This window comes from Macaca mulatta, chromosome 7, assembly GCF_049350105.2.
Source record: "Macaca mulatta isolate MMU2019108-1 chromosome 7, T2T-MMU8v2.0, whole genome shotgun sequence".
In the NCBI taxonomy this organism is placed as follows: Eukaryota; Metazoa; Chordata; class Mammalia; order Primates; family Cercopithecidae; genus Macaca; species Macaca mulatta.
In genome coordinates, this window is record NC_133412.1 from 31852914 (window position 1) to 31876793 (window position 23880).

General features: G+C 36.0%; 1 protein-coding gene across 1 annotated transcript in view; it reads left to right on the forward strand.

Annotated features, from left to right (window-relative positions):
• UNC13C (unc-13 homolog C) overlaps positions 1-23880 on the forward strand; it is a 653225-nt gene that overhangs the window by 562807 nt on the left and 66538 nt on the right. The window contains exons 26-28 of the mRNA XM_015142282.3: positions 7397-7520; positions 10273-10329; positions 14846-14926. Of these exons, the coding sequence (XP_014997768.3) occupies positions 7397-7520; positions 10273-10329; positions 14846-14926 (262 nt within the window). The remainder of the gene's footprint in view (positions 1-7396; positions 7521-10272; positions 10330-14845; positions 14927-23880) is intronic.

A 23880-nucleotide genomic window follows, 5' to 3' on the forward strand; every position in this document is an offset into this window, starting at 1 on the left:
ATCTTAGCCTATGACTCTTTTCTATGGACAACACAGAAATGGGTCATTATAAATACATGAGCATTGGTTGTGAATATGATGGTGATGAACAGCAGGCCCAGGCAATCCCAATTCGCTTCAACCTCTCACTGGAATGCCTTCTGTTTTTCAGAAGTCCAATCAGTAGTTTGGAGATGTATTATTTATTATTAGAGAAACTATTTGCTTTCTATGTCCTGTGACCAAAGTTGTGGAACATAACAAAGTTTTGAGTAATCTTGTTACTTCCAACTATTAGCTGAGTGACTTTGACTCCATTTCACCATCTATAAAATGGGGCTAATAGATAAAATGGGTTGACTCTTATTTTCAGTACATTTTGATTCTTATTTGTACTCCATCTTACTAAAGTATAATTAGAAGTAGACAATTATGTCACCATATGTGTCATATCATTTAATTATTGGTGGAAAGAGATAATGTATAAAATTAGGAAATAATCTATGAGCTTTAAGTATTTGTAAAAGATATTTAAAAATTTTGAAAGAAATATGTCGTGAAGAATTGCAGAAATCCTCAGGGCTAATTCAGAATGCATAACTTAAAAGCCACTGCATAGAGGAGATACTTAAAAGCCAGATGTTGATTGTGTTTTCAAGGAGCTAATAGATTAGGAGGAGAAATAAGAAAGGAACACAAACATAAAATGTAAAGTGATAATGAGTACAATATTTACTTCTCATTCAAAGAATGAATAAAAAATTGATTTGGTTTGGGTATTTAAAGGTGGATAAGGTTTTGATATATGAAAATGAGGGACAGGCATTCCAAGGGGAGGGAAAACAGCTAGGTAAATTTTCACGAAAATGCGATTCATTATATGACAGGAAATCTTTATTGCCAGCCAGTACACATGGCATTTGAAAATTGTCTGATTAATTAGTTTTGTATTCAGCCAATCTAGATAGCTCAGGTTCTGAAATATATGCTTTTCAGCTTACATTATCAAGTTGATTAATTCAGACTGAATTAAAGAGGCATTTGCTCGTTCACCTTTATTTTCTATTATTTAAAATAAACAATAGAGGCTTGAAAGTCTTCAAGGTGGTTTGAGAAAATTCCCTTAGAAATCATGTTATATTATAAATGTATAAGCTCTTTTTGTCCTGTGCAGCCTCTCTAAATAAAACATCTTACTTCTTTATGTTACACTCTCTCCACCAAGACCTCACCACTTCACAAATTGAGGTGTAAGCTGCATTTTCAACTAGCAAAAATCCTACAACGAGCTGCGCACATGACAATGATTTTATTCCTATTCTTTTAGTTCCAGTCTAAGCAGGATTAGTCAGCATGCCAAGTATGTGAGCTGACCATAAACACAAGATTAATTCTTAGACTTGGATCTTTGGAAAGTGGAAACGGTACATCTGCAGCAAAATTGGCAGAGTTATTGTGTCTCATACCAGGAATTTCTCTGTGGATAGCCTGTTTTATTCTTCCATGACACATCTGTTGCTTTCTACCCTATGTCCATGCCAAATACTCACCAGCAAGCTAGAAATGGTACCCTTGAAAAACAGTTTTCAAATTACAGGAGCTGGAGTTCCACATACATGCCTCAGGGGTCCCCAACCTTCCTCTTTATCCAGAGAAGTTTGCTTTCACATAATTTTATATATTGGGCTTTTACATACATAGTGTTAGGATAAATACTTTAACACAAAAATGTGTCTTGAAAATCTCTCCACGTACCTCTCACATGTCACATACCTTTCAATGTTATCCATTGTAATTATATAAATATAATTATGTATATCTTTAAATATTTAAAACAGCCAAATCTGTCTATCATGACTAGAGCCCAGGTTATAATTTCTGAGTCCAAAAGCATACAGAGTTGCATTATAGGGAGTCAATGAGGCTGCCCTGAAGTATATGGCCCATCTTTGGCTCTCTGTGAAACAGATTTAATTCACTCAGAGACTCAAAGAGGCCAGGGTCATATCATAGTATATTTAATATAGTATTATTATATTATAGTATATTTAATAGATATTTACGCAGCACTGTGTCTTCATATACAGGCTCAACTTCCTACATAAGCACATTCGTCAGAGGCAGTATGGGACATTGGAAGACAGGCTGGATTTAGAAGAAAAGAGTCAAACTTTGAATCTAACTTACTAGCTTCACTTCCGTGGACAAGTACCCAAGCCTCTCTGTGCCTGTTTTTGAGTTGTAATATGGGTATAATAGTAAATGAGAAACATATATAGAAGAAGTTTCTAAAGAATAGCTTGTAGAAGTATTATACAAATGCTAGATACTGTTACATCATTACGTCACCGTGAGAAGAATTTGTAAGGAATACCTTACACCTATTAAAATTGGTAAATTTTTATCCTTGATTGAAATTATATATACCTTTCCTATGTTGTTATGTTGGTCCAGTGCCCAGTAGTGCTGAAAATGTATTTCCTTGGTGTTCCTAGACCATGAACATGGGCATATACTATGTTGGGGCGAGGGTGAAAATGGTGTGCTTTGGGAGAGTGACTCCCTGTGGTGAAGGTCTGCCTTCTGCTGCTGTAACATGGGTTAAAAATATGGGTTCTGTTGTCCTTTTCTCAACTGTCATGCCAAACCTTGGTGACTAATATCAGAAATTGCTCTAGGTTTAATAAGTATTAAATATGAATAAAAGGGATCATTTGCCTTTAAAGATATTTTACTTTGTGTGCTTTAAAAGTTATTTTTCATTGGTTTCAAAGAACGTGTTTATTTCTGCCTTGATTTTGTTATATACCCAGGAGTCATTCAGGAGCAGGTTGTTCAGTTTCCATGTCTTTGGGCGGTTTTGAGTGAGTTTCTTAATCCTGATTTCTAATTTGATTGTGCTGTGGTCTGAGAGACTCTTCGTTATGATTTCTGTTCTTTTGCATTTGCTGAGGAGTATTTTACTTTCAATAATGTGGTCAATTTTAGAATAAGTGTGATGTGGTGCTGAGAAGAATGTATATTCTGTTGATATGGGGTGGAGAGTTCTGTAGAAGTCTATTAGGTCTGCTTGGTCCAGAGCTGAATTCAAGTCCTGAATATCCTTGTTAATTTTCTGTCTCGTTGGTCTGTCTAATATTGACAGTGGGGTGTTAAAGTCTCCCACTATTATGGTGTGGGAGTTTAAGTCTCTTAGTAGGTCTCTAAGAACTTTATGAATCTGGGTGCTCCTGTATTGGGTGCATATATATTTAGAATAGTTGATTCTTCTTGTTGCATTGATCCCTTTACCATTTTGTAATGCCCTTCTTTGTCTCTTTTGATCTTTGTTGGTTTAAAGTCTGTTTTATCAGAGACTAGGATTGCAAACTCTGTGTTTTTTTTTTCTTTCCATTTGTTTGCTAAATATTCCTACATTCCTTTATTTTGAGCCTATGTGTGTCTTACCACATGAGATGGGTCTCCTGAATACAGCACACTGATGGGTCTTGACTCTTTATCCAATTTACCAATCTGTGTCTTTTAATTGGGGTATTTAGCCCATTTACATTTAAGATGAATATTGTTATGTGTGAATTTGATCCTGTCACTATGATGCTACCTGGTTATTTTGCCTGTTAGTTGATGCAGTTTCTTCATAGTGTCGATGGTCTTTACAATTTGGTGTTTTTGCAGTGGCTCGTACCAGCTTTTCCTTTCTACATTTAGTGCTTCCTTTAGGAGCTCTTGTAAGGCAGGCCTGGTGGTGACAAAATCTCTCAGCATTTGCTTGTCTGTAAAAGATTTTATTTATACTTCACTAATGAAAACACAACATACCAGAATCTCTGGGACACAGCTAAAGCAGCATTGAGCAGTAAATTTATAGCACTAAATGCCCACAGGAGAAAGACGGAAAGATCTAAAATCAACACACTAACATCAAAATTAGAAGAACTAGAGAAGTAAGAGAAAACAAATTCAAAAGCTAGGAGAAGACAAGAAATAACTAAGATCAGAGGAGAATTGAAGGAGATAGAGACATGAAAAACCCTTCAAAAAATCAATGAATCTAGGAGCTGGTTTTTTGAAAAGATTAACAAAAGAGATAGACTGCTAGCCAGATTAATAAAGAAAAAAAGAGAGAAGAATCAAATAGACACAATAAAAAATGATAAAGGGGATATCACCACTGATCCCACAGAAATACAAACTACCATCAGAGAATACTATAAACACCTCTACAGAAATAAACTAGAAAATTTAGAACAAATGGATAAATCACTGGACACATACACCCTCCCGAGGCTAAACCAGGGAGAAGTCAAATCCCTGAATAAACCAATAACAAGTTCTGAAACTGAGGCAGCAATTAATAACCTACCAACCAAAAAACAGCCCAGGACCAGACAGATTCACAGTTGAATTCTACCAGAGGTACAAAGAGGAGCTGGTGCTATTCCTTCTGAAACTATTCCAAACAATAGAAAAAGAGGGACTCATCCTTAACTCATTTTTTGAGGCCAGCATCATCCTGATACCAAAACCTGGCAGAGACAGAACAAAAAAAGAGAATTTCAGGCCAATATCCCTGATGAAGATTTATGCAAAAATCCTCAATAAAATACTGGCAAACCGAATCCAGTAGCACATCAAAAAGCTTATCTACCATGATCAAGTCAGCTTCACCCTGGGATCCAAGGCTGGTTCAACATACGCAAATCAATAAATGTAAAACATCACATAAACAGAACCAGTGACAAAAAAAAAAAAACATGGTTATCTCAATGGATGCAGAAAAGGCCTTTGATAAAATTCAGCACAGCTTCATGCTAAAAACTCTCAATAAAATAGGTTCTGATGGAATGTATCTCAAAATAGTAAGAGATATTTATGACAAACCCACAGCCAATACCATACTGAATGGGCAAAAGCTGGAAGCATTCCCTTTGAAAACCAGCACAAGACAAGGATGCCCTCTCTCACCACTCCTATTTAACATAGTATTGGAAGTTCTGGCCAAGGCAATCATGCAAGAGAAAGAAATAAAGGATATTCGGATAGGAAGAGAGGAAGTCAAATTGTCTCTGTTTGCAGATGACATGATTGTATATTTGGAAAACCCCATTATCTCAGCCTAAAATCTCCTTAAGCTGATAAGCAACTTGAGCAAAGTCTCAGGATACAAAATCAATGTGCAAAAATCACTAGCATTCCTATACACCAATAACAGACAACAGAGAGCCAAATCATGAGTGAACTCCCATTCACAATTGCTACAAAAGAGAATAAAATACCTAGGAATACTACTTAGAAGGGAAGTGAAGGACCTCTCCAAGGAGAACTATAAAACACTGCTCAAGGAAATAAGAGAGGACACAAACAAATGGAAATAAATTTCATGTTCATGGATAGGAAGAATCAATATCATGAAAATGGCCATAGTGCTTAAAGTAATTTGCCAATTCAATACTATCCCCATCAAGCTACCTTTGACTTTCTTCACAGAATTAGAAAAAACTACTTTAAATTTCATATGGAATAAAAAAAGAGCCCATATAGCCAAGACAATCCTAAGCAAAAAGAACAAAGCTGGTGGCATCACACTACCTGACTTCAAACTATATTACAAGGCTACAGTAACCAAAACAGCATTGTACTGGTACCAAAACAGGTATCTAAACCCATGGAACAGAACAGTGGCTTCAGAAATAATGCCACACATCTACAACCACCTGATCTTGGACAAACCTGACAAAAACAAGCAATGGGAAAAGAATTTCCTCTTTAATAAATAACGTTGGGAAAACTGGCTAGCCATATGCAGAAAACTGAAAGTGAACCCCTTCCTTATACCTTATACAAAAATTAACTCAAGATGGATTTAAATCTAAGACCTAAAACCAGAAAATCCCTAGAAGAAAACCCATGATTATCTCAACGGATGCAGAAAAGGCCTTTGATAAAATTCAACACGCCTTCATGCTAAAAACTCTCAATAAAATAGGTATTGATGGAACATATATCAAAATAATAAGAGCTATTTATGACAGACCCACAGCCAGTATCATACTGAATGGGCAAAAGCTGGAAGCATTCCCTTCGAAAAACCATTCAGGACATAGGCATGGGCAAACACTTCATGACTGAAACACAAAAAGCAATGGCAACAAATGCCAAAATTGACAAATGGAATCTAATTAAACTAAAGAGCTTCTGCACAGCAAAAGAAACTATCATCAGAGTAAACAGGCAACCTACAGAACGGGAGAAAAGTTTGCGATCTATCCATCTGACAAAGGTCTAATATCCAGAATCTACAAGGAACTTAAACAAATTTACAAGAAAAAACAAACAAAAAAAAATCAAAAAGTGGACAAAGGATATAAACAGACACTTCTCAAAAGAAGACATTTATGCGGCCAACGAACATATGAAAAAAAGCTCATATTACTGGTCATTAGAGAAATCAAATCAAAACCACAATGAGATACCATCTCACACCAGCTAGAATGGCAATCACTAAAAGTCAGGAAACCATGGATGCTGGAGAGGATGTGGAGAAATAGGAACGCTTTTACACTGTTGGTGGGAGTGTAAATTAGTTCAAACATTTTAAAAGAGAGTGTGGCAATTCCTCAAGGATCTAGAACTAGAAACACCATTTGACTCAGCAATCCGATTACTGAGTATACACCCAAGGGATTATAAATCATTCTACTATAAAGACACATGCACATGTTTGTTTAGTGCAGCACTATTCACAATAGCAAAGACGTGGAACGAACCCAAATGCCCATTAATGATAGACTGGGTAAAGAAAATGTGGCACATATATACCATGGAATACTATGCAGCCACGAAAAGGGATGAGTTCATGTCCTTTGCAGGGACATGGATGAAGCTGGAAACCATCATTCTCAGCAAACTAACACAGGAACAGAAAACGAAACAATGCATGTTCTCACTCATACGTGGGAGTTGAACAATGAGAACCCATGGACACAGGGAGGGGAACACCACACACCAGGACCTGTTGCAGGGTGGAGGGCTGGGGGAGGGATAGCGTTCAGAGAAATACCTAATGTAAATGTCCGGTTGATGGGTGCAGCAAACCACCATGGTACATGTATACCTAGGTAACAAACCTGCACATTCTGCACATGTATCCCAGAATTTAAAGTATAATGGAAAAAAAGGTATTTTTCTTTCCAAAGCCTGTTGATTTAGAAAACAACATAAGAAAAGAAGTATGCTGATTTCATTTTCTATCAAATATAGAGAATTATCTAATGAACAGAATCATGAAATAGTTTTTTGATATTATACATTTTGTATAATAATCTAGTAAATTGAATTTAGCATTTGAAAATTGTAAAGGCCTAAATTGATACCTTGATATGAAATTTAAAAGTGAATATATATATATTTTTTTCAGATTAAGTCTCTCAGCAAAAATCTGTGAGAAAACAGTCCTAAAGCGAGTTTTGAAAGAGTTATGGAAGCTAGTTCTCAATAAAATAGAAAAACAAATCGTTCTTCCTCCTCTGACAGATCAAACAGTAAGTATATAAAGTTTAGTTATGCTTCCACTAACCCATCTGTTTTTGGTTTAAGTGAATGGTTTTCATCCAGATGAAATACTAATTAAATCCCTTTTGGGAAAAAGTGTTTGGTATCCAGTTTCTTAACAATGATCATATAAATTATAGTTTCCTATCCAGTCCATTTTAAATAGTGGCAATAGCAGTCAAACTTCGTGTTGTTTGACAGTTAGAACTTAACCTCTTAAAACATGTATCAAAGTTCTATTTATAGTGTTATCTGGTTTACACATGTAGTTTTTATTTAATTTTACTGACCTCAAGAAAATAGAATTAAGATACGATGTATCCACTGTGCTTCTTTCTTAAATTTTACAGTTTAAGGAGATAGTTACACCACTGCTATTTGGATTTTTTTTTTTTTTTTTTTTTTTACCTTTCAATTATGCTTTCATCTCTTGCCTCCCCACCTGGAGGTTAATAGAGGAGGTGCCTTTTAGTGAATCTGAAGGATGCGATTGTATTGCACAAACAAAAAGGAAAAGAACCAGAAAGATCAATTGGCTGCAAAGTTAGACAGTGGTCAAGTGAATACACAGAGCCAGGTATCTCTGTTCACATATCCTGAGCCAAACAAGGGAAAAATAACACTAACAAGCACCTGTTATGGGGTAATGTATTTTTTTCTCCATGACTGAGGAAGATAAATTGATGCAAATAATGAGTAAGTATAAATGGAAATAAAATATGTATTATTATACATTAGTTATACACACTCAGTCCATGTTTATCCAGTGAAAGCATATGCCTAGAAAACATTTTCTTATAAAGTGTTCCAAGATGCAAATATGCATATGTTTTTGTTGATTTACTGCCAGACAGTGAGTGATAAAATATAAATTACTTTGAGTTTCACTTAATGCCGTGAATGTGTGGTTTAATGATTTTATAGCCTACATATATATAGGTTCCAAGTCACATTTGCAAATACACACACACACACACACACATTTTACTTCAATACATAATATATTTCCATAACACCAGTTAGCAATCAAGTAACTGTTCAATAGAGGAATATCAGTATAATCTGGAAGTTCGGTTGGTTTATATATAAATTTCCCTAGGTCAGAGGCTCTAGAATATAATACAAAAACTATAACATCAGCAGAAAAAGAACAAAAGCTCTCACTTTGGCTACTTCACAGACCCGTTTTAAAAAGGAAAAAAGAGGAGAGTAACTGTACATGGGCTCCCTCTCCAGAAAACGGACCCTTGCATGACTGTCACAATGGCCGGCTACCTTCCCCCTCTGCTGGTAGCTCCACTTGCATGAGCATTGTCTCAGCCCACTATTGAACTCTGCTGTCTTGTTGTTTTGTTTATTTTGCATTTATTTATTTATTTATTTATTTAGAGACAGGGTCTCGCTCTTTCGCCCAGACTGGAGTGCAGTGGCATGATCTCAGCTCACTGCAAGCTCCGCCTCCCAGGTTCATGACATTCTCCTGCCTCAGCCTCCTAAGTAGCTGGGACTACAGGCACCCGCCACCACGCCTGGCTAATTTTTTTGTATTTTTAGTAGAGACAGGGTTTCACCATGTTGGCCAGGATATTTTGCATTGTTAATGTTCCTTAAGGCAACCATTAGATTCACTGAGTTCCCTGTTACCTATCCAAGCCATATCCCAAAGTAGCAGTTATGGTTTTGATAGTTCTTTAGTAACAGAATTGCAAGGGCTTGGACTGTTCTGCCCATTGCTGTTTTTCCCATAAGTCCTATTATTTTTAGTGTGCAATCCTGTAGAATATGAGGTTTTTTCAAGAATGCATATATTATGTTACAGAAATGTCATTTCATTTTCTGTATAAAGTTTTCCCTAGGAAAGCTTACCATCACCTAAAATTTCTCTAGCATTGAGTTATCCAAGTATGAATGCATATCATTTATTCATTCATTAAATAAATATTCTTTGAGCTCCTATTATGTACTAGGCACTGTGCTAGGTGACGGGGCAAAATATGAGCACAATTAACCACGGTTGCTATTCTCAAACGTATAGTCTTCAATTCTCCAATAAATATACACACTACAATAAATAACTAGATAACATTTGTTCAGAATAGCTAATTTTCCTTCCTGTGAAAATATTTCAAGCTGTAATGAACTTGGCCAAATTTAGTACTTTTCCAGTCACACATTCCAACAGACATGCCTCTAGTTTTTCATTCTAGTAAAGCATTGGATGGTTTGTTCCAGTGTTTTTCAAATTCATTTCCCCAGGGCCTTGGGGTTCTAGAGAAAGCCTCTGGCTGAGGGAGGGGTTAAGAGGGTAGGTCGCTAATAGATTGGACAGCATTTTAGAAGGTGCAGTTCCACCTTCTTTAGCCCCGTATCTTCAGATTTTGCACACCTTTATTTTTGCAGGGAGTAGAATGAGGAAGTTGCCTCTTCTAAAAATAAATGAATAAAAGTTAAAGATCACTGATTTAATCCATATACTACATTAAACTGGCTACATTAGTAGCAACCCATTCCTTAACCTAAACTTAAGACTTTCAGAAGTGGAACACCTATAAGGACTGTTATACTGCCAGCACCATTAGATATATTTGACCCAATCTTTATAATAGACCAATTAAGGGCATCTGGCATAAGCCATAACTCTAATAAGGGAAATAAAGAAATTCTCTGTTGACTGCATTTCTATTGTGACTAATACTGAATATCTTAAGACTGCGTCTTCTCTCACTTTTTCTTTGTTTCTAGGGACCCCAGATGATTTTCATTGCAGCTAAAGATCTTGGACAATTATCCAAACTGAAGGTAATAAAAATAAGGAAGTTACTCATTCATGGAAAGTAGTGAGTTAACTACAGTTCTGCAAGCATCCTCTCCTAGTAATAGTATCTACTATGGCAGGATTAAGAAGATGTATGTCTGTGATTTCACAATCTGCTTTAGGAATTTTTAACTTTGTATTGCAGCATTGAGCATTATTGCTTCTGGATTAAATTAGAGAGCATATTTTCTTTCATATATTAAACTGGCTTGGTATGAACAAAGACAAAATGGAACACTGCATAGAAATCCAGTGAAGCCTAGAGAAGTCTTAAAACCAAGAAACGTAGTATGGGAAAATGAAATTCATCAAAGCAGACACAACTTGTCAACATGTTCAATCCCATTACAAGTGGGGGATGTTCTGACTAAATGACCCTGTGCTTAGTCCTAATTTGAGATTCCCAAAAGTCTGGATTTTCACAGGAAACTTCAGTCCCTGTTCCTGTAGCATAGGAACTTGACTGGCTAAAATACATGCTATTTTTATTCCATTTCTCCCTACTAGAATATAGTTAAGAGATGAGTTCTGGACACAGGTAACCTTGGTTCAAATTCTTCCTTAACTGCTTCCTACTATGTGACATGGGCCAAAGTATTTAACCTCCCTAATCTTCAGATGTGGCTCTTGTAAAATGCAAAAAAAATAATAATAATAATAACAGTTACAAGGATTGTTGTGAGTATAAATGAGACAACATATACATTATCTTTGCTTGGTAACTGCAAAGTATATGTCATCTGCCAGTTGCAGAGGGAGCGATCTTCATTTCTCCCCCAGCTGGTAGCTCAAAGTTAGGTGCCATTGAGTATTGGATTGTTTCATATGTACAGCACAGGGAAAAAACAAAATGTATAATTATGTACTGAGGTAAAATATGTGCCTTATAATTTCAGTATTCTATTTTATCATATACCTTATCCCATTCCTAACACAAAAATTAAAACCAATAATCCATCTGGAAGATATAGCTATCACCTGAAGTTGTTCCTCACAGGTGTTCAGTGCTATTGATGGTTGGAAGGAAAGATAAAAGGTAGATGTCACTGCCAAACTATTATTTTGGATCTTGGATCTCTATCCCTTTCTTTATCCCTTTTATTACCTCTCTGGGATTTCTGGAGCCTAGTTTGAAAAGTAGATTTATACACTGCTGAAGTTTCTCACATAAAACCATGAAGGTGAAATAACATAGGTCTTATTGCAAAAGAAATGGCCCTGGCCATGCATCTAGTATCTGTGTGATGTTAGTAAGCACACTCCATCTCCCCAGACTTCAGTTTCCTGAGCTGAATGTTCTATCGGCTAGAACTGTTTCAGTTTCAAGTGATGGAAAGCCAAACATAAGCAAACAGGGAATTTACTGCTACATGAAATTTCACAGTCCAGGGGTAACTCTGGTTTCTGTGACTGCTTGATTAGGGATTCCAACAATGTCACAGGACCCAGATACTCACTACCTCTCGACTCTGCCCTTCTCCTTGTTTGATACATTGCCATAACAGACCTTCATTTCTGTGTGTAAGTTGGTTGTCTCTGCTCTCACATCCTTTGATGTCACATCTTTTCAACTTCAAATCTTGTAGAGAAAAATACCCATCTCGTGCAGGGAATCATAGCAAAGTCTCCTGGAATATCAGTAGCTCTGAGGAAGTATGATCACCATTCCCAAACCAGTCACTGTGGTCTGAGAAGTGACATGTGCCAATTGGCTTAACTCACATGTTCACCCTGAGGTTCGGGTACAGTCAACCCAATCCAAATCTTACGAACTCTGATCGAGATAGAGGCTGGTTCCCTAGAGAGTATATACATGCTCTGAGGGAAAAATCAGGGTCTACAGAAAACATAACACTTTAGCATGCTTTGTGATCCATTATTTTTTCAATTCACTGATTTCTTTTTTAATTCTATAACCTAAAAGCACACTATACATACAATGACCTAACAGGATTATTTCAACAACACTGAAATAATATGAAGGACTAAAGATAGTCTTTGTATCTATTGATGATGAGAAAAATAACTTCATTCTGTATCATATTCCATTATTGGCTTTTGAGTTTTTCATTTTTAAATTATCAGTCCATTTAGTTATTATTATTTGAATTACAGAGCAATAAATCTACAGTATTATACAAAAACCTGAAACTCCAGCTGGCATGAAGAACTTCAAATTGTATAAAACTATTTCCTCTTATTTTATTAGAATGTCACTTCCATTTTAAAAAAAAATGTTAAACCACGGGTCTTTAAATTTTTAATATATTAGTTTGAAAGCAGATTTGATGTGCTGAAAAGGTGCTATTTGAAATAATTGTACTGATAGAAAATTTCAGAATTCCTATTTAGGAGCATTGATAGATAACTGCCTAAAGGAACACAAGATCAAGAAAAGTAGAACAATGCGGGGAACTAATTGGTTTTCTGTGTTTGGCGATGATTTAGGATTAATTCATTAAACATGTATTTATTCAACAATTTGACATTTTCTATTATTTCATACTCTGCGACTTCATTAGGTGTAATATATACATTATATTATAATATATAATATGTAATATATATTATATATAATATATATAATATATACATATTATAATGTATAATATATATTACAGAAAACATTTATAATGTGTATTATATAATACATATTATATATGCTATATATAGAATGTATATATTTGCCTGACAGTATTTCATATAATCAGATTTATTTGACATAAAAGAAAATATGCATAAACCTTCAGGAACTGGTGATATAATATAAAAACCAATTGATGAAAATACACCTGAGACTCTGAGTTTACTGCATACTTTTTACTTGGGCAATAACTCATTGCTGGCCTCTTTCAGAGATCCCCTTACTTGAATGATCTGTTGCTAAATCCTAAAAAATTATTTCTAGTAAGAATTATATTTCTATAGCACCAGCATATATCACTTATTAGCATCTGTTAAAAAGTAATGTGACCACATTGTTAAACCAGTCAAGACTGATGAAGTCAGATAAATGTATTTAATAGAAAATAGTTTTAATTACTTGTCTGAAAGCATTTTACCCTATAATTCAGCAAACATTTCTATTACTCTTTGAGTCTCAATGGGTATATAATATTGCTATTTAAAAACTGTGAAATGAACTAATATGATTAACTTGAAATCCATGTATCAGAGAAAGATGCAGTAAGATGTATAAATATATATCATGGATCCATGAAGCATTACACTATGTTGTTAGCAATATCCAAAGACAATGATTCTATTGAGGCATAAAAAATCCTGTGACACACACTGAAGGAAGTACAATCCAATTACCAAATATTTACTGAGTGCCTAGCAGATAACAACTGCCAAAATAGACACTGAAAAGCTGAAAGAATGAGCCAGACATAGATAGATTGTTGTCTTCTGGAAGTCGTGGCAATCACTAAATAAAACAATAAGATAAGGGCCAAAATAGAAGGACAAGCCACTGGGTTTGATGGCATGGTTCGTGCATTGCACAAAAATGCTTACATAAAGGAGCAAGTGACAGCTGAAATTGAGCCCATGTTCCACTTGCCAAGCTGTATGCGTTGACTTGAAGCTGTCCTCTCATAAAAAAATAAGACACCTTTTATTACTCACCAAAGGCACTGCTTTACTCATCATTCCATACCTGCTCAGAGCTATGTTCACCCACGTGGGTCTTTTCTTCTAATTCACAGAGGCCCCTACATAAGTTTAAGCTCCAGAAGGACAAAAGTCTTCCCTGTATTAAACAATAGATCTCATTCCCTGTGAACAGTGCTGGCACATAATAAGCACTCAATAAATATTTGTTGAGTGTTGTTGTTTATATGACATAATGACAGCCCTGGGATGATTGTGTCAGTTTGGGGGGATCAGATATTTTTAAATTTTTCCCTTAGATTTTTATTTCCTTTATTATTTTCTTTTTCTGCCATCATTTCCCTAAATAAGCTTTCTATGATGGGTTGAAACAAGCCACAGTGAACAATGAAGAAAATCCATTGTAAAATAATGAAATAAGTTTTAAAATCAGTTCTAAAATATTTTAAATGATTATAAAATATTTAAAATCTTCACAGCCAAATTGAGTTAATTTCCGTGGGGCTTTTCCCAGGAACGAGTAAGAATTGAGGGTATCTAAGAAGAAGAATAAAATGGAGGCATTATATTTAAAGTAGACTTTATCAGTAATAATTGGGAGAGGCTTAAATTTGCTTCTTAAATCCTTTTCATAATTGACATTCCTCAGTGTGACAGACATAAACCAAGGAAGTCGGGTGAAAAAATTTCGTCACACATTTTCCAGGTTTCTCTTTTTTCCCTAACAGTACCTTGCAAGTGAAAATAAAACCACACCGCGATCAAAGCACTTCTTTTCAAGTAGACGTTTACCATTTCTTCCTTTGACAAAGTGGAGATTTATAAAATATATGACCAAACACATGAAATGGTTGTTTTATAAGCAATTCCTACCCTGTTTTCCAGGAGCACATGATTCGAGAGGATGCCAAGGGTCTGACGCCAAGACAATGCGCTATAATGGAGGTAGTCCTGGCTACCATCAAGGTAAGGTTATAATGTTCCTATATATACATCCAGAGAGGCCCCCATTTACCTCCAGAGATAGGTAGGCCTGATCTTAGCCATGTATCAGTAGAGCTGTGCCATTCAAAGAGATAGTAGATAGTTGAATAGATATAGGTTGGTGCAATTGAAATTGTGGTTTTTACCATTGATACTATTGCACCAACCTAATACATTCCCGGAGGATGCCAGATTTAGCCCTGTCTCCTTATGACATTCACAATACACTGTTCTTATACTTGTTTCCTTTGTCTCTCTCTAAAGCGTAAGTGAAACCTATGTTGTAATATATGTTCTCAAAGAAAGACATGTACCCTAAAACCCAGATAAACAGATGCTTCAGGAATATTTTGGGTTGCCAGAATTTGTTTTTATATGTTTTCTATGCATGTTGAAATTATTTTTAAAATATCAACCCTCCCTTCTCACTTAGTAAGTAAATAATTTCATTTCATTTTCTGCTGAAAACCCAAAGACGTTGTGTTCTACGCATCAACTGTTTTCATAGCCAAAGTTTAACTAAAAGTTATCGTAGTGTATGCTAAATGTGTGCAGATCTCAAAATGTAACCCAGAAGTTATTTTCAAAAAATTTCTTTCATATTTATATCCATATATATTTATATGTGAAAGTTTATTAAAGAGTTTGAAAGATGAGTTCGTCGTCTAAATTCATATTATGTCCAAAGTGTTCACTCTTCACTGGGGGAAGCATCTACTATCCAGGATGTGTGACTAGCATAGCTATTAACTATACTATAACTGTTAGGTACCATGAGCCATTGGAGAGCACAGAACAGTTCTACTGGATAGAAACAATGGTATTCTTTTCAACAGAGTTCTATCTGAATAACAGTCACATCCTTTCACAAAACTGTCACCTTGTGGCTTTTGTTTTGCAGTTTCAGCATTTAATATGACACAATCTTTTGCTGCTGCAGTGGTAACAACTGCCAAGTTAAAGTTGGAAGGTGAGAGTTTTGTGACACCTAGAGACACCTGGGTCACAGAAATAGAGTTTCTAAAGAGGTAGCAAGAATGTTGTCTGGAAATATGGAAAATTTGAAAAATAATTTTGAGGAAAAAATGGACAACATGAAAAAGAAATATAATAAAAAAAACTTTAAAAGTTTTTTAATTATTTTCAAAAATTTGTGGAAAAAATAACTAATTTTTGGAGTTTCTACATATTAGGACATGCTAGTAGAATAAAATAAGCTCTGGCGTACACCATGAAGAGGAAGAAAAGAAAAAATTTTGGCATCTGAATTCAGCCCTTTGTGCATTTTGTTAGGTCAATGCATGGCTTTAGGAAAGGAAGGAAAATGTGTTCTGTGGAAATAGGGAATGGTATTCAACTGTGTTCACAGATCTGGCTTCTGTCTCTAACTTCAGCGTTTCTCTAATTTTTATTGATGAGGCCAGATGATCACCACCTGCCGACTGAGTTCTTCTCAGACTCTAAGATGATGTTGATCCTCAAGCAAATTCCTTTTATCTTGACAGCTCAACTATCCATTCTTCCTGTTTATATCATCTATACTGATATTTTAATTCAATCTCAGACACCAGACACTGGCCTTGTTCTTTGTGGACAAAACTACTATTTGGTGTCCAAGGTCCAATAAATGGGTCCATGCCATTTGTCTTGTTTCTCCAGGACTGGAGTCTGATTCTGGTCCTCCTGAGCCTCAGAGCCTGTGTCAGTTCTCCAGTCCCCCTCTTCCCTAACTTCTATGATGCCAACTCTTTCTCTGGGCACCTCCATGCTAGGCCTGCTGTGCCTGCTATGAGACTCTCTTGACCCTGTGCCCTGCCCATCTGCCAAGGTATTCACCCGATATCTGATTTTCAGTGACTGTCATCAGTTTGCCAAAGCTGAGACTCCCTTTATCTTGTCTGTCTGTGAGATTTGCACCACCTTACTGTCCTGCAAAACACTAATTGTGAGATTGACTACAAAGGAATTCAGGAGAATGAAGAGTATAACTTAAAAGAGTTTTAATTCCAAGAGCAAGAAACTCAATGTCTACCCAGAGCCAAGCCAAAGGAGCACTATGATGCAAGCAGAGACCTTATGAGAAAGATGACCATAGATCAAAGGAGAACACGCTACCCGTGCTAATTTCCGATGGCTGCTAAAGAGATAATCTTTAATTCCTCCTCAGCTCAGTTTAATTGAATAAGCTAGAAATGAGAAAACAAAGAAGGAAAGTGCTATGGAGTTTTTAGAATATAGGCTGAAATAATGTTTTACATTTTCAAATTTCTCTTATGTATATACATCATTTCCTGTGATCCTTGTAAATATCCTGGGTGTTAGATAGGTCAAGAATGATTATTCACATTTGATAATTGAGAAAATTAAAAGTGAGGGGATTTTAGTTGTTTTTCCAAGGCCATAGCTCTGCTAGTAATTGGGAAGGCTGAGAAAGGACTCCAAACTCTAAAGTCAGTGTCCTTGCTTCTATGTCACATATTTTCAATGAGTGTTTACAAAGTTTAAGTAAAATGTAGCAGGCTAAAAGGGATACTTCTTCAGAGAGATTACTTCTTGCTATATTAAAATACTATGTCAATTACTTGGACTATTTCATAATTATTTTAAAATAATGTAAAACCTTTCAGCCTCTATACAAGCATTGATGAAAATATGAACTTTTCTAAATATTAAAACTTTAATTGGACTGGAACTATTTTATAACACCAGTCACATGTAGCTTCTATTATAAGTCAAGACTGTCAAATATGGCAGGAGTAACAAAAAATATGATCATCTGCTGCAGTTAGGATGGTTGGGCTTTGAGACATTACATTTACCCGACAAAGCAACCAAATCAACAATGTTTGAAAGTAAAAGTAGAAAGGTGGCAGCTGTGAGACAGATAACCAGTCACCTAATCTGTGTGTGCAAACTAATAGGGAGGCCAATAGGGAAATTTTAAAGGAGTTCTAGCTGGACTTTGAGTTCCAACCCCATATCTCAGGAAGACTCAGGACTGACATGAGATTCCCCTAAATGTAGATTTCTTTCAAAGAGAAATAGCAGTTACACTTTGACTTGAAAAAATGCTGAATGATTTAATTTTTCCCACCCTTTTAAATTCCCCCAGAACCCTTTTTATAGGGGCCTGAACATGACACTATATTATATGTTGCAAATATATTTGGCATCATGCAGTGGCAATACTGAGGTTTCTCTAAAACTAATAAACGTGAATCAGGGCCCTCTAGAAATCTGCATTTCTTGGTATAAGGAAAGGAATTTAACTATACATTCAAATTTAGCTTTGGAACTTATTACTTTCTTGTTTAATCCTAGATAATACCATTTCTTATGCTCAGGACTCCAGGCAAACAGAAGAACATGATGATGAACCACATTTTATTCCTTTGCGTTTGTTACCTTCACAGAGGTTCTACCCTATCCTGCTATCCCCATTGCCCATGGGGTGATTCCAGTGGCTTTTTCTCAGCATCTTCTTTTCACTATTATAAGTAGTTTTGCCTTGGTTAAAATCCAGCTGCTCATGAGAAGAACAAAATAACCTACCTATGGAGGATTGCAATTCAAGTATCATTATTTGAGAGCTTACTGTAGGTAGAAAATATGGTGAGCAATGAGGTGGTGGCTGGAGATGAGAGCACTTGCCTTTGACTTGGGAACAAAACCATCTACAATCAGTAAAATAATTGTGGACAAAGGATGGGGGAGGGCAGAGAGGGTGATGAATTTTCTCTGACTGTCCAGGGAAAAGCTTCCCAGAGAAGGATATTTGGGAATGTAGAGGATAAAGAGGGAAAAAACAATGGGAGGAAGGCATTGCAGGCCTACAGAAAACACAGCATGAGTGACAGAAGAGAAGGCATTGGTCAGCATGAAAACTTTAAATAGTCTAGTGTAGAAGAACCGATCATGACTGGCTGAGTATCACAGGGAATGAAAGAGGAACATTGGATTGGAGCCAGAATGCTGAGGCTTAAACACCAAAGAAAAGAATCTCAACTTCAGTTTGTCAGCAAAAGAGAAACACTGAAATATTTTATGGGCAGGAAGAGCATATTTTGATATGGTGTGTTAAAGAGGACTCCAGTTGTGGTAGAAAATAATTTTTTAAAATATCTGTCAAATAATTTCTAAAAAAATAAAACTTTAGTGGCTAACCTCTAAAGTTATAAAGTTAAGGTGGGTTATGATTATATCTAAGTTTGCAAAATGAGCTGTCTGCCTGGATTTGCCAAAACTATGATACAGGTGTTGGAAAGAACAAAGTAATGATGGAAAATTGCTACCAAAATAGTATATTTAACAAAAAAGGGAATTCTTCTTATAATCTTGTAAAGAAACAATAGCATGTTCCCATGAGTCAGTAAAAATACATTGTGAAAGATCTTCAATCTTGAAAAGTTTGAAGTGTTAAAAGAATTCAGAGTTTTATTGGGATTATAAAAAAATAGCTTGCCAAGCATGCAGGCAGTATTTTTCCTGATTTTATAAAATTTAGCAGTACTTTTTTTTTTTTTTTTTTTTTGCCTCTCAAATCATAACCAAGTCTCAAGTGCTTTACTTTCTGAAAAGTTATGAAGAAAAAAAAATCTAGTTATTTTTCAAGGTAAAGAAAATGATACTTTGTATATAGCTCCTTCCTACCTTAGAGGTGATAATAGTGCTCCTTGTCACACATCCTGACATTTGTGACACCAGCATATTAATGTATCTAGGGTGGAAGCCTTTACAAATCGCAGAAGATGGCTATGAATTACAAAAGTAAATAAAATACTGGAAACTACATGGGAAATTACACCACTAACAAGTATAACATCAGGATAGGAGGTGATTAAGAGAGAGAGAGAGAAAGACAGCAATGTGTACATTATTCTCCTCTCCTATGGAAATAATAATACTACTTAAAAGATTATTGAAAGAAAATTACATGAGTCATCACATATAAAGCAATTAAAACAGGCATATAGAAAACGCTTCATAAATATTAAGTTGACACTTATATTGCCTGATGACTGGTTCATTTTGGAGGCTTCTCTTTTCACTCTTAAGCCCAAGACCCCACATACTCTACTGCAGCCAACGTGTTTCTTTTTTCCTCCTTTCCCAATAAACCCTTTAATTCCCTCTCAAAGGAGCTAACTATTAAATCTGACTCTTTCCCTCGCCAATAGTTCAAGTCCTTAACGCTTTGTCCTCTGGCCTTTTGGTTTCCTGTGCCCAGAACCTTTACCCTATAAGAGCACAGCCCTGGTCAGATTCTTTAACACCTGAGACTCCCCTTTGAGAAGCAGTGCTGTTCCTTCTCTCCGGGAGTTTCTAGTCCAGATTAAAAGCTGAGAGAGAGAGGCACATTGAAAATGAAATAATGATACGTGTTAACTTACAGCAGTGTAAGAAATGGAACAGGTGATCCAAATACTAGTTGAGGGAAACAGATTTTAAAACATCATAAAGTTTTAGAGAATGTGATCAACCAGTATGAACTCAAGAGATCAGGAAAAGCTGTAATGGTCTTGAAGGACAGATGGGAGTTTACAGGCTGGATAGAAAGTTTTTTGGAGGAAGACTCATGACATGAACAACAACAGGAAAAAAGGAATTTCACCATGGGAAGGCACAAGACAAGAAGGCTGGGAGGCAGTGAGTAGACCACTCTTTGGACTGGCCTGGACTGAACTAGGTGTTGGCGTAATGAAGCAGTGTAAAATGAGGTTGATGGGAAATGTTTAGGTTGAAAATAAAGAGGTCCTTGTGTGCCCTCATTATGTTTCATAAAAGAGGATTCACTGGTGATTTTGAAAACGTTATGCTAAAGTCATTTCAGCAATAGGAATCTTATAGAAATGCACAAATTAGATTGCATAGTTCAAGATTATAGTCAGAGATTTCAGTTCCATTTCTTTAGTTCCTAAGATGATGAGAGCTATCAGCAAGGTGGTGGCTTTAGGAGGAGAATGGGAAGGATCGATATGACTGACACAAGCCAGGGAGAGTTGTTGGAACTTGGCAACTTAATATGGGGTAAATGGGAAAAGGAGCCCAAAATGCCTCAGAGATTTCAGCCCCAGCGACTGAGAGAGCATGGTTCCACCAAGAAAAATGGAAGGCTGTTTTCCTAGTGCCATGTTGGAGTTAGATGCGATGGCAGGAACGTGGAAATAAATATTGAAGAACCTGCTTGAGATAGGGGCTGATGCTTAAAACACAATGCTGAGTTCTGTGTTGAGTTCTATGTTATTCTGTCAACTAAATATATTTTTTACAATTGGAAAGAACTCCAGCATTTACAAAGTTCTTCCAGTTAGAGCAATTACAAGTTTACAACACCAAAAGTAGAATGGATGTTTCTGCTACCATTCTATACATGAATTAACTGATAGCCTAAGAGGTTAAATAACCTATGCAAAAGTCCGACTGTATAGAGGACAGATGAAGAATTATATTTTCTAGCATATTATAAGGATCCGAGAATCAAAGAGGTTAAGAGGATTCTAGACTCTCAGAATTGGAAACATGACTCAGCATCTCCCACTCTTGCCACATCATCTACAATGTTGTCAGCACATGGTCATCTGGCCACCACTTAATAGCGGCCAGTGATGAGACCTCACTAACTTACAAGTGGAAGTTTTGATTTTTAAGATGCACTATTATTGGAAATTTTTGATGAATGTATCAAAGAAAAATCTGCTCTCCTGCTGTGTATTGGTGCTCCTTCTGTTCTTTGGAACTACCATAAAATTATTCTGTTTCCTTTTCTGTGTGATAGACTTTCAGATATTAAAGAAAACTATCATGCCATCCCATATCATCTGAAGCTGTTTATTGAATAACATGCCTCCTAGACCTTATGAAATTCTTGTCACCTGTCTTTAAATGGCCTCCACTTTTCATATTTCTTATAAATGATGAAGCCCAAGAATGAACTTAATATCCCAGATGTGTTCTAACCAGCGAAGAATGTTCCTGCCTTACCAAACCCTTATGCTTGACCTGTCTACCTATTTTGATGCATGATCAGATTTCACTTGCTTGAATAGCTGCCTTCTCACTTATGCAATCATGTTGAACTTGACAGCAGATAAATCTTTATGACTTTTTTAAAATTTCTGTTGTTAAGCCACATCACCCCCATTCTGTACTTTGTGATAAACATGAATATGAATATTTATTATAAATTCTGGCTTTTTAGTTTCCTCTTTGCCATCTCATTCTAGAAATGTTGACCCAGCATTCCAGACTACCAGGACCCTTCTAAAGCCAAATTTTGTCATCCAGTGTAACAACTTTAAGCTTCAGCTCAACTGCACATCTGTCAAACATGCTTTCTGCTTTGTAAGTCCATAGCAAAAATATCAGCCATGATAGAGAGGAAGAGAGAATTTCATCCAGCTAATATCTTTATCCTTCTTTCCACTAAACAACCAACTCCTCTACAGTCCTTCAACTGAGAGGTTACAAATTATTTTCTTCAATAAGGAGGAAATGACCTGTCCTAATTGTTTTTGCCCATTTTTTCCTGCTACTTTAGACCATTGTAAGTAAAGCATCTGAACAGATCAAACTGAAGTTTCTTAGATTATACTGTAGGCCACAGAGGAATTATAAGAGACCAAGTCTTGGGCTTTTGTTTAGAATCAATGGAAAATAATGCACTTTTCACATGTGTAATGAAAACATCCAGAAGGCTTTAAACCCCACGTTTACAAATTCCTTTCTAGCATGTTATCCCCCAACAAAATGCCCATTATAATGAGTAGAAATCAACTATACTGCACTGAGCTATGGATAGTGGGTTTTGTCTAATAATTAAGACATTTACTTCTATACATCACCCTCACATTTATATCCTTCAAACCCAAGCCTCAGCAAAATGTGGATTCTACTCTCCAGTTCCTTCAGAGTCATGTGCATAGAGTCAAATTTGAATGTAAAATCTCTGAATGCCAAGATCCATGTAATAATTGCAGCCCCCTTTCTCCTGATTATCTGTGCCAGTAAGATAACCAGACTGGTGCTCGGAGATGCTGTCATTCCAGGTTTTGAACACTGTGTGAAAGGTTTTCATAAAGTAGCATTCTCGACGAGTTTGCATTTGCATGACCATAGAAATCGCCTTCTTCATTGTTAGAGTGAGGAGCCTATGACATGTGTTATTTGACTGTGTCCATTGAACGGGATATTTTCATTCTTACCACCTGGCAATTTGTTTTCTCTTCTGACATAGCTACCGTCTGTCCTGGGTTTCTGTCTCGGGACATTTCATATTGGAAAATACACTCCAAAGACAAAGGCATTAGTTTCTGCCCTTACAAAACTTCTATTCAGTAAATATCCTGCTAGAGACTTTAATGGAATAACAAGTAAAACTCTATGGCTAAAAAAGAGGAAGTCAGTTGAGTATCGTACCTAAAACCCTTGGGTTTCCTCAGGTACAAGCACACACCTTATTTATGATTTCTTTTCCTGATTAGTCCCCAAAGTCCCAGAGTCCTACAAAATAATGCCTTAGTATTAAAAATATGCCTTTCTATAAAATTATTTTAAAAGATTCAGTACAAGTACTTAGTTTATGCCTTCATAGCTTAACCCTTTTTACCTTCTGCTATGAAGTTTTCCAGGCCCTCAATAATATCTCAATCATATGAAGTTCAGTGACATTCTTCTATTCTTCCCAATCATATTCCATAAAACACTTGTATTCCCAAAGTATTAGCCCAGTGATATAGGTGTCCTATGGCCTAATAATTTTAGCAACAAGGTATATTAATAAAAGATTACACAGATCTCTTTACCACAGTATGCCTCAGAGCCTTTACCATGTTAATAAGCATTGGGAATTTTTAGGAGTGCATTGTCATCTCTTAACTTCCATTGGCCCTCTACTACCTAGAGGCAGCACAGGTTTAGTGATTGGTATAGAATAACAG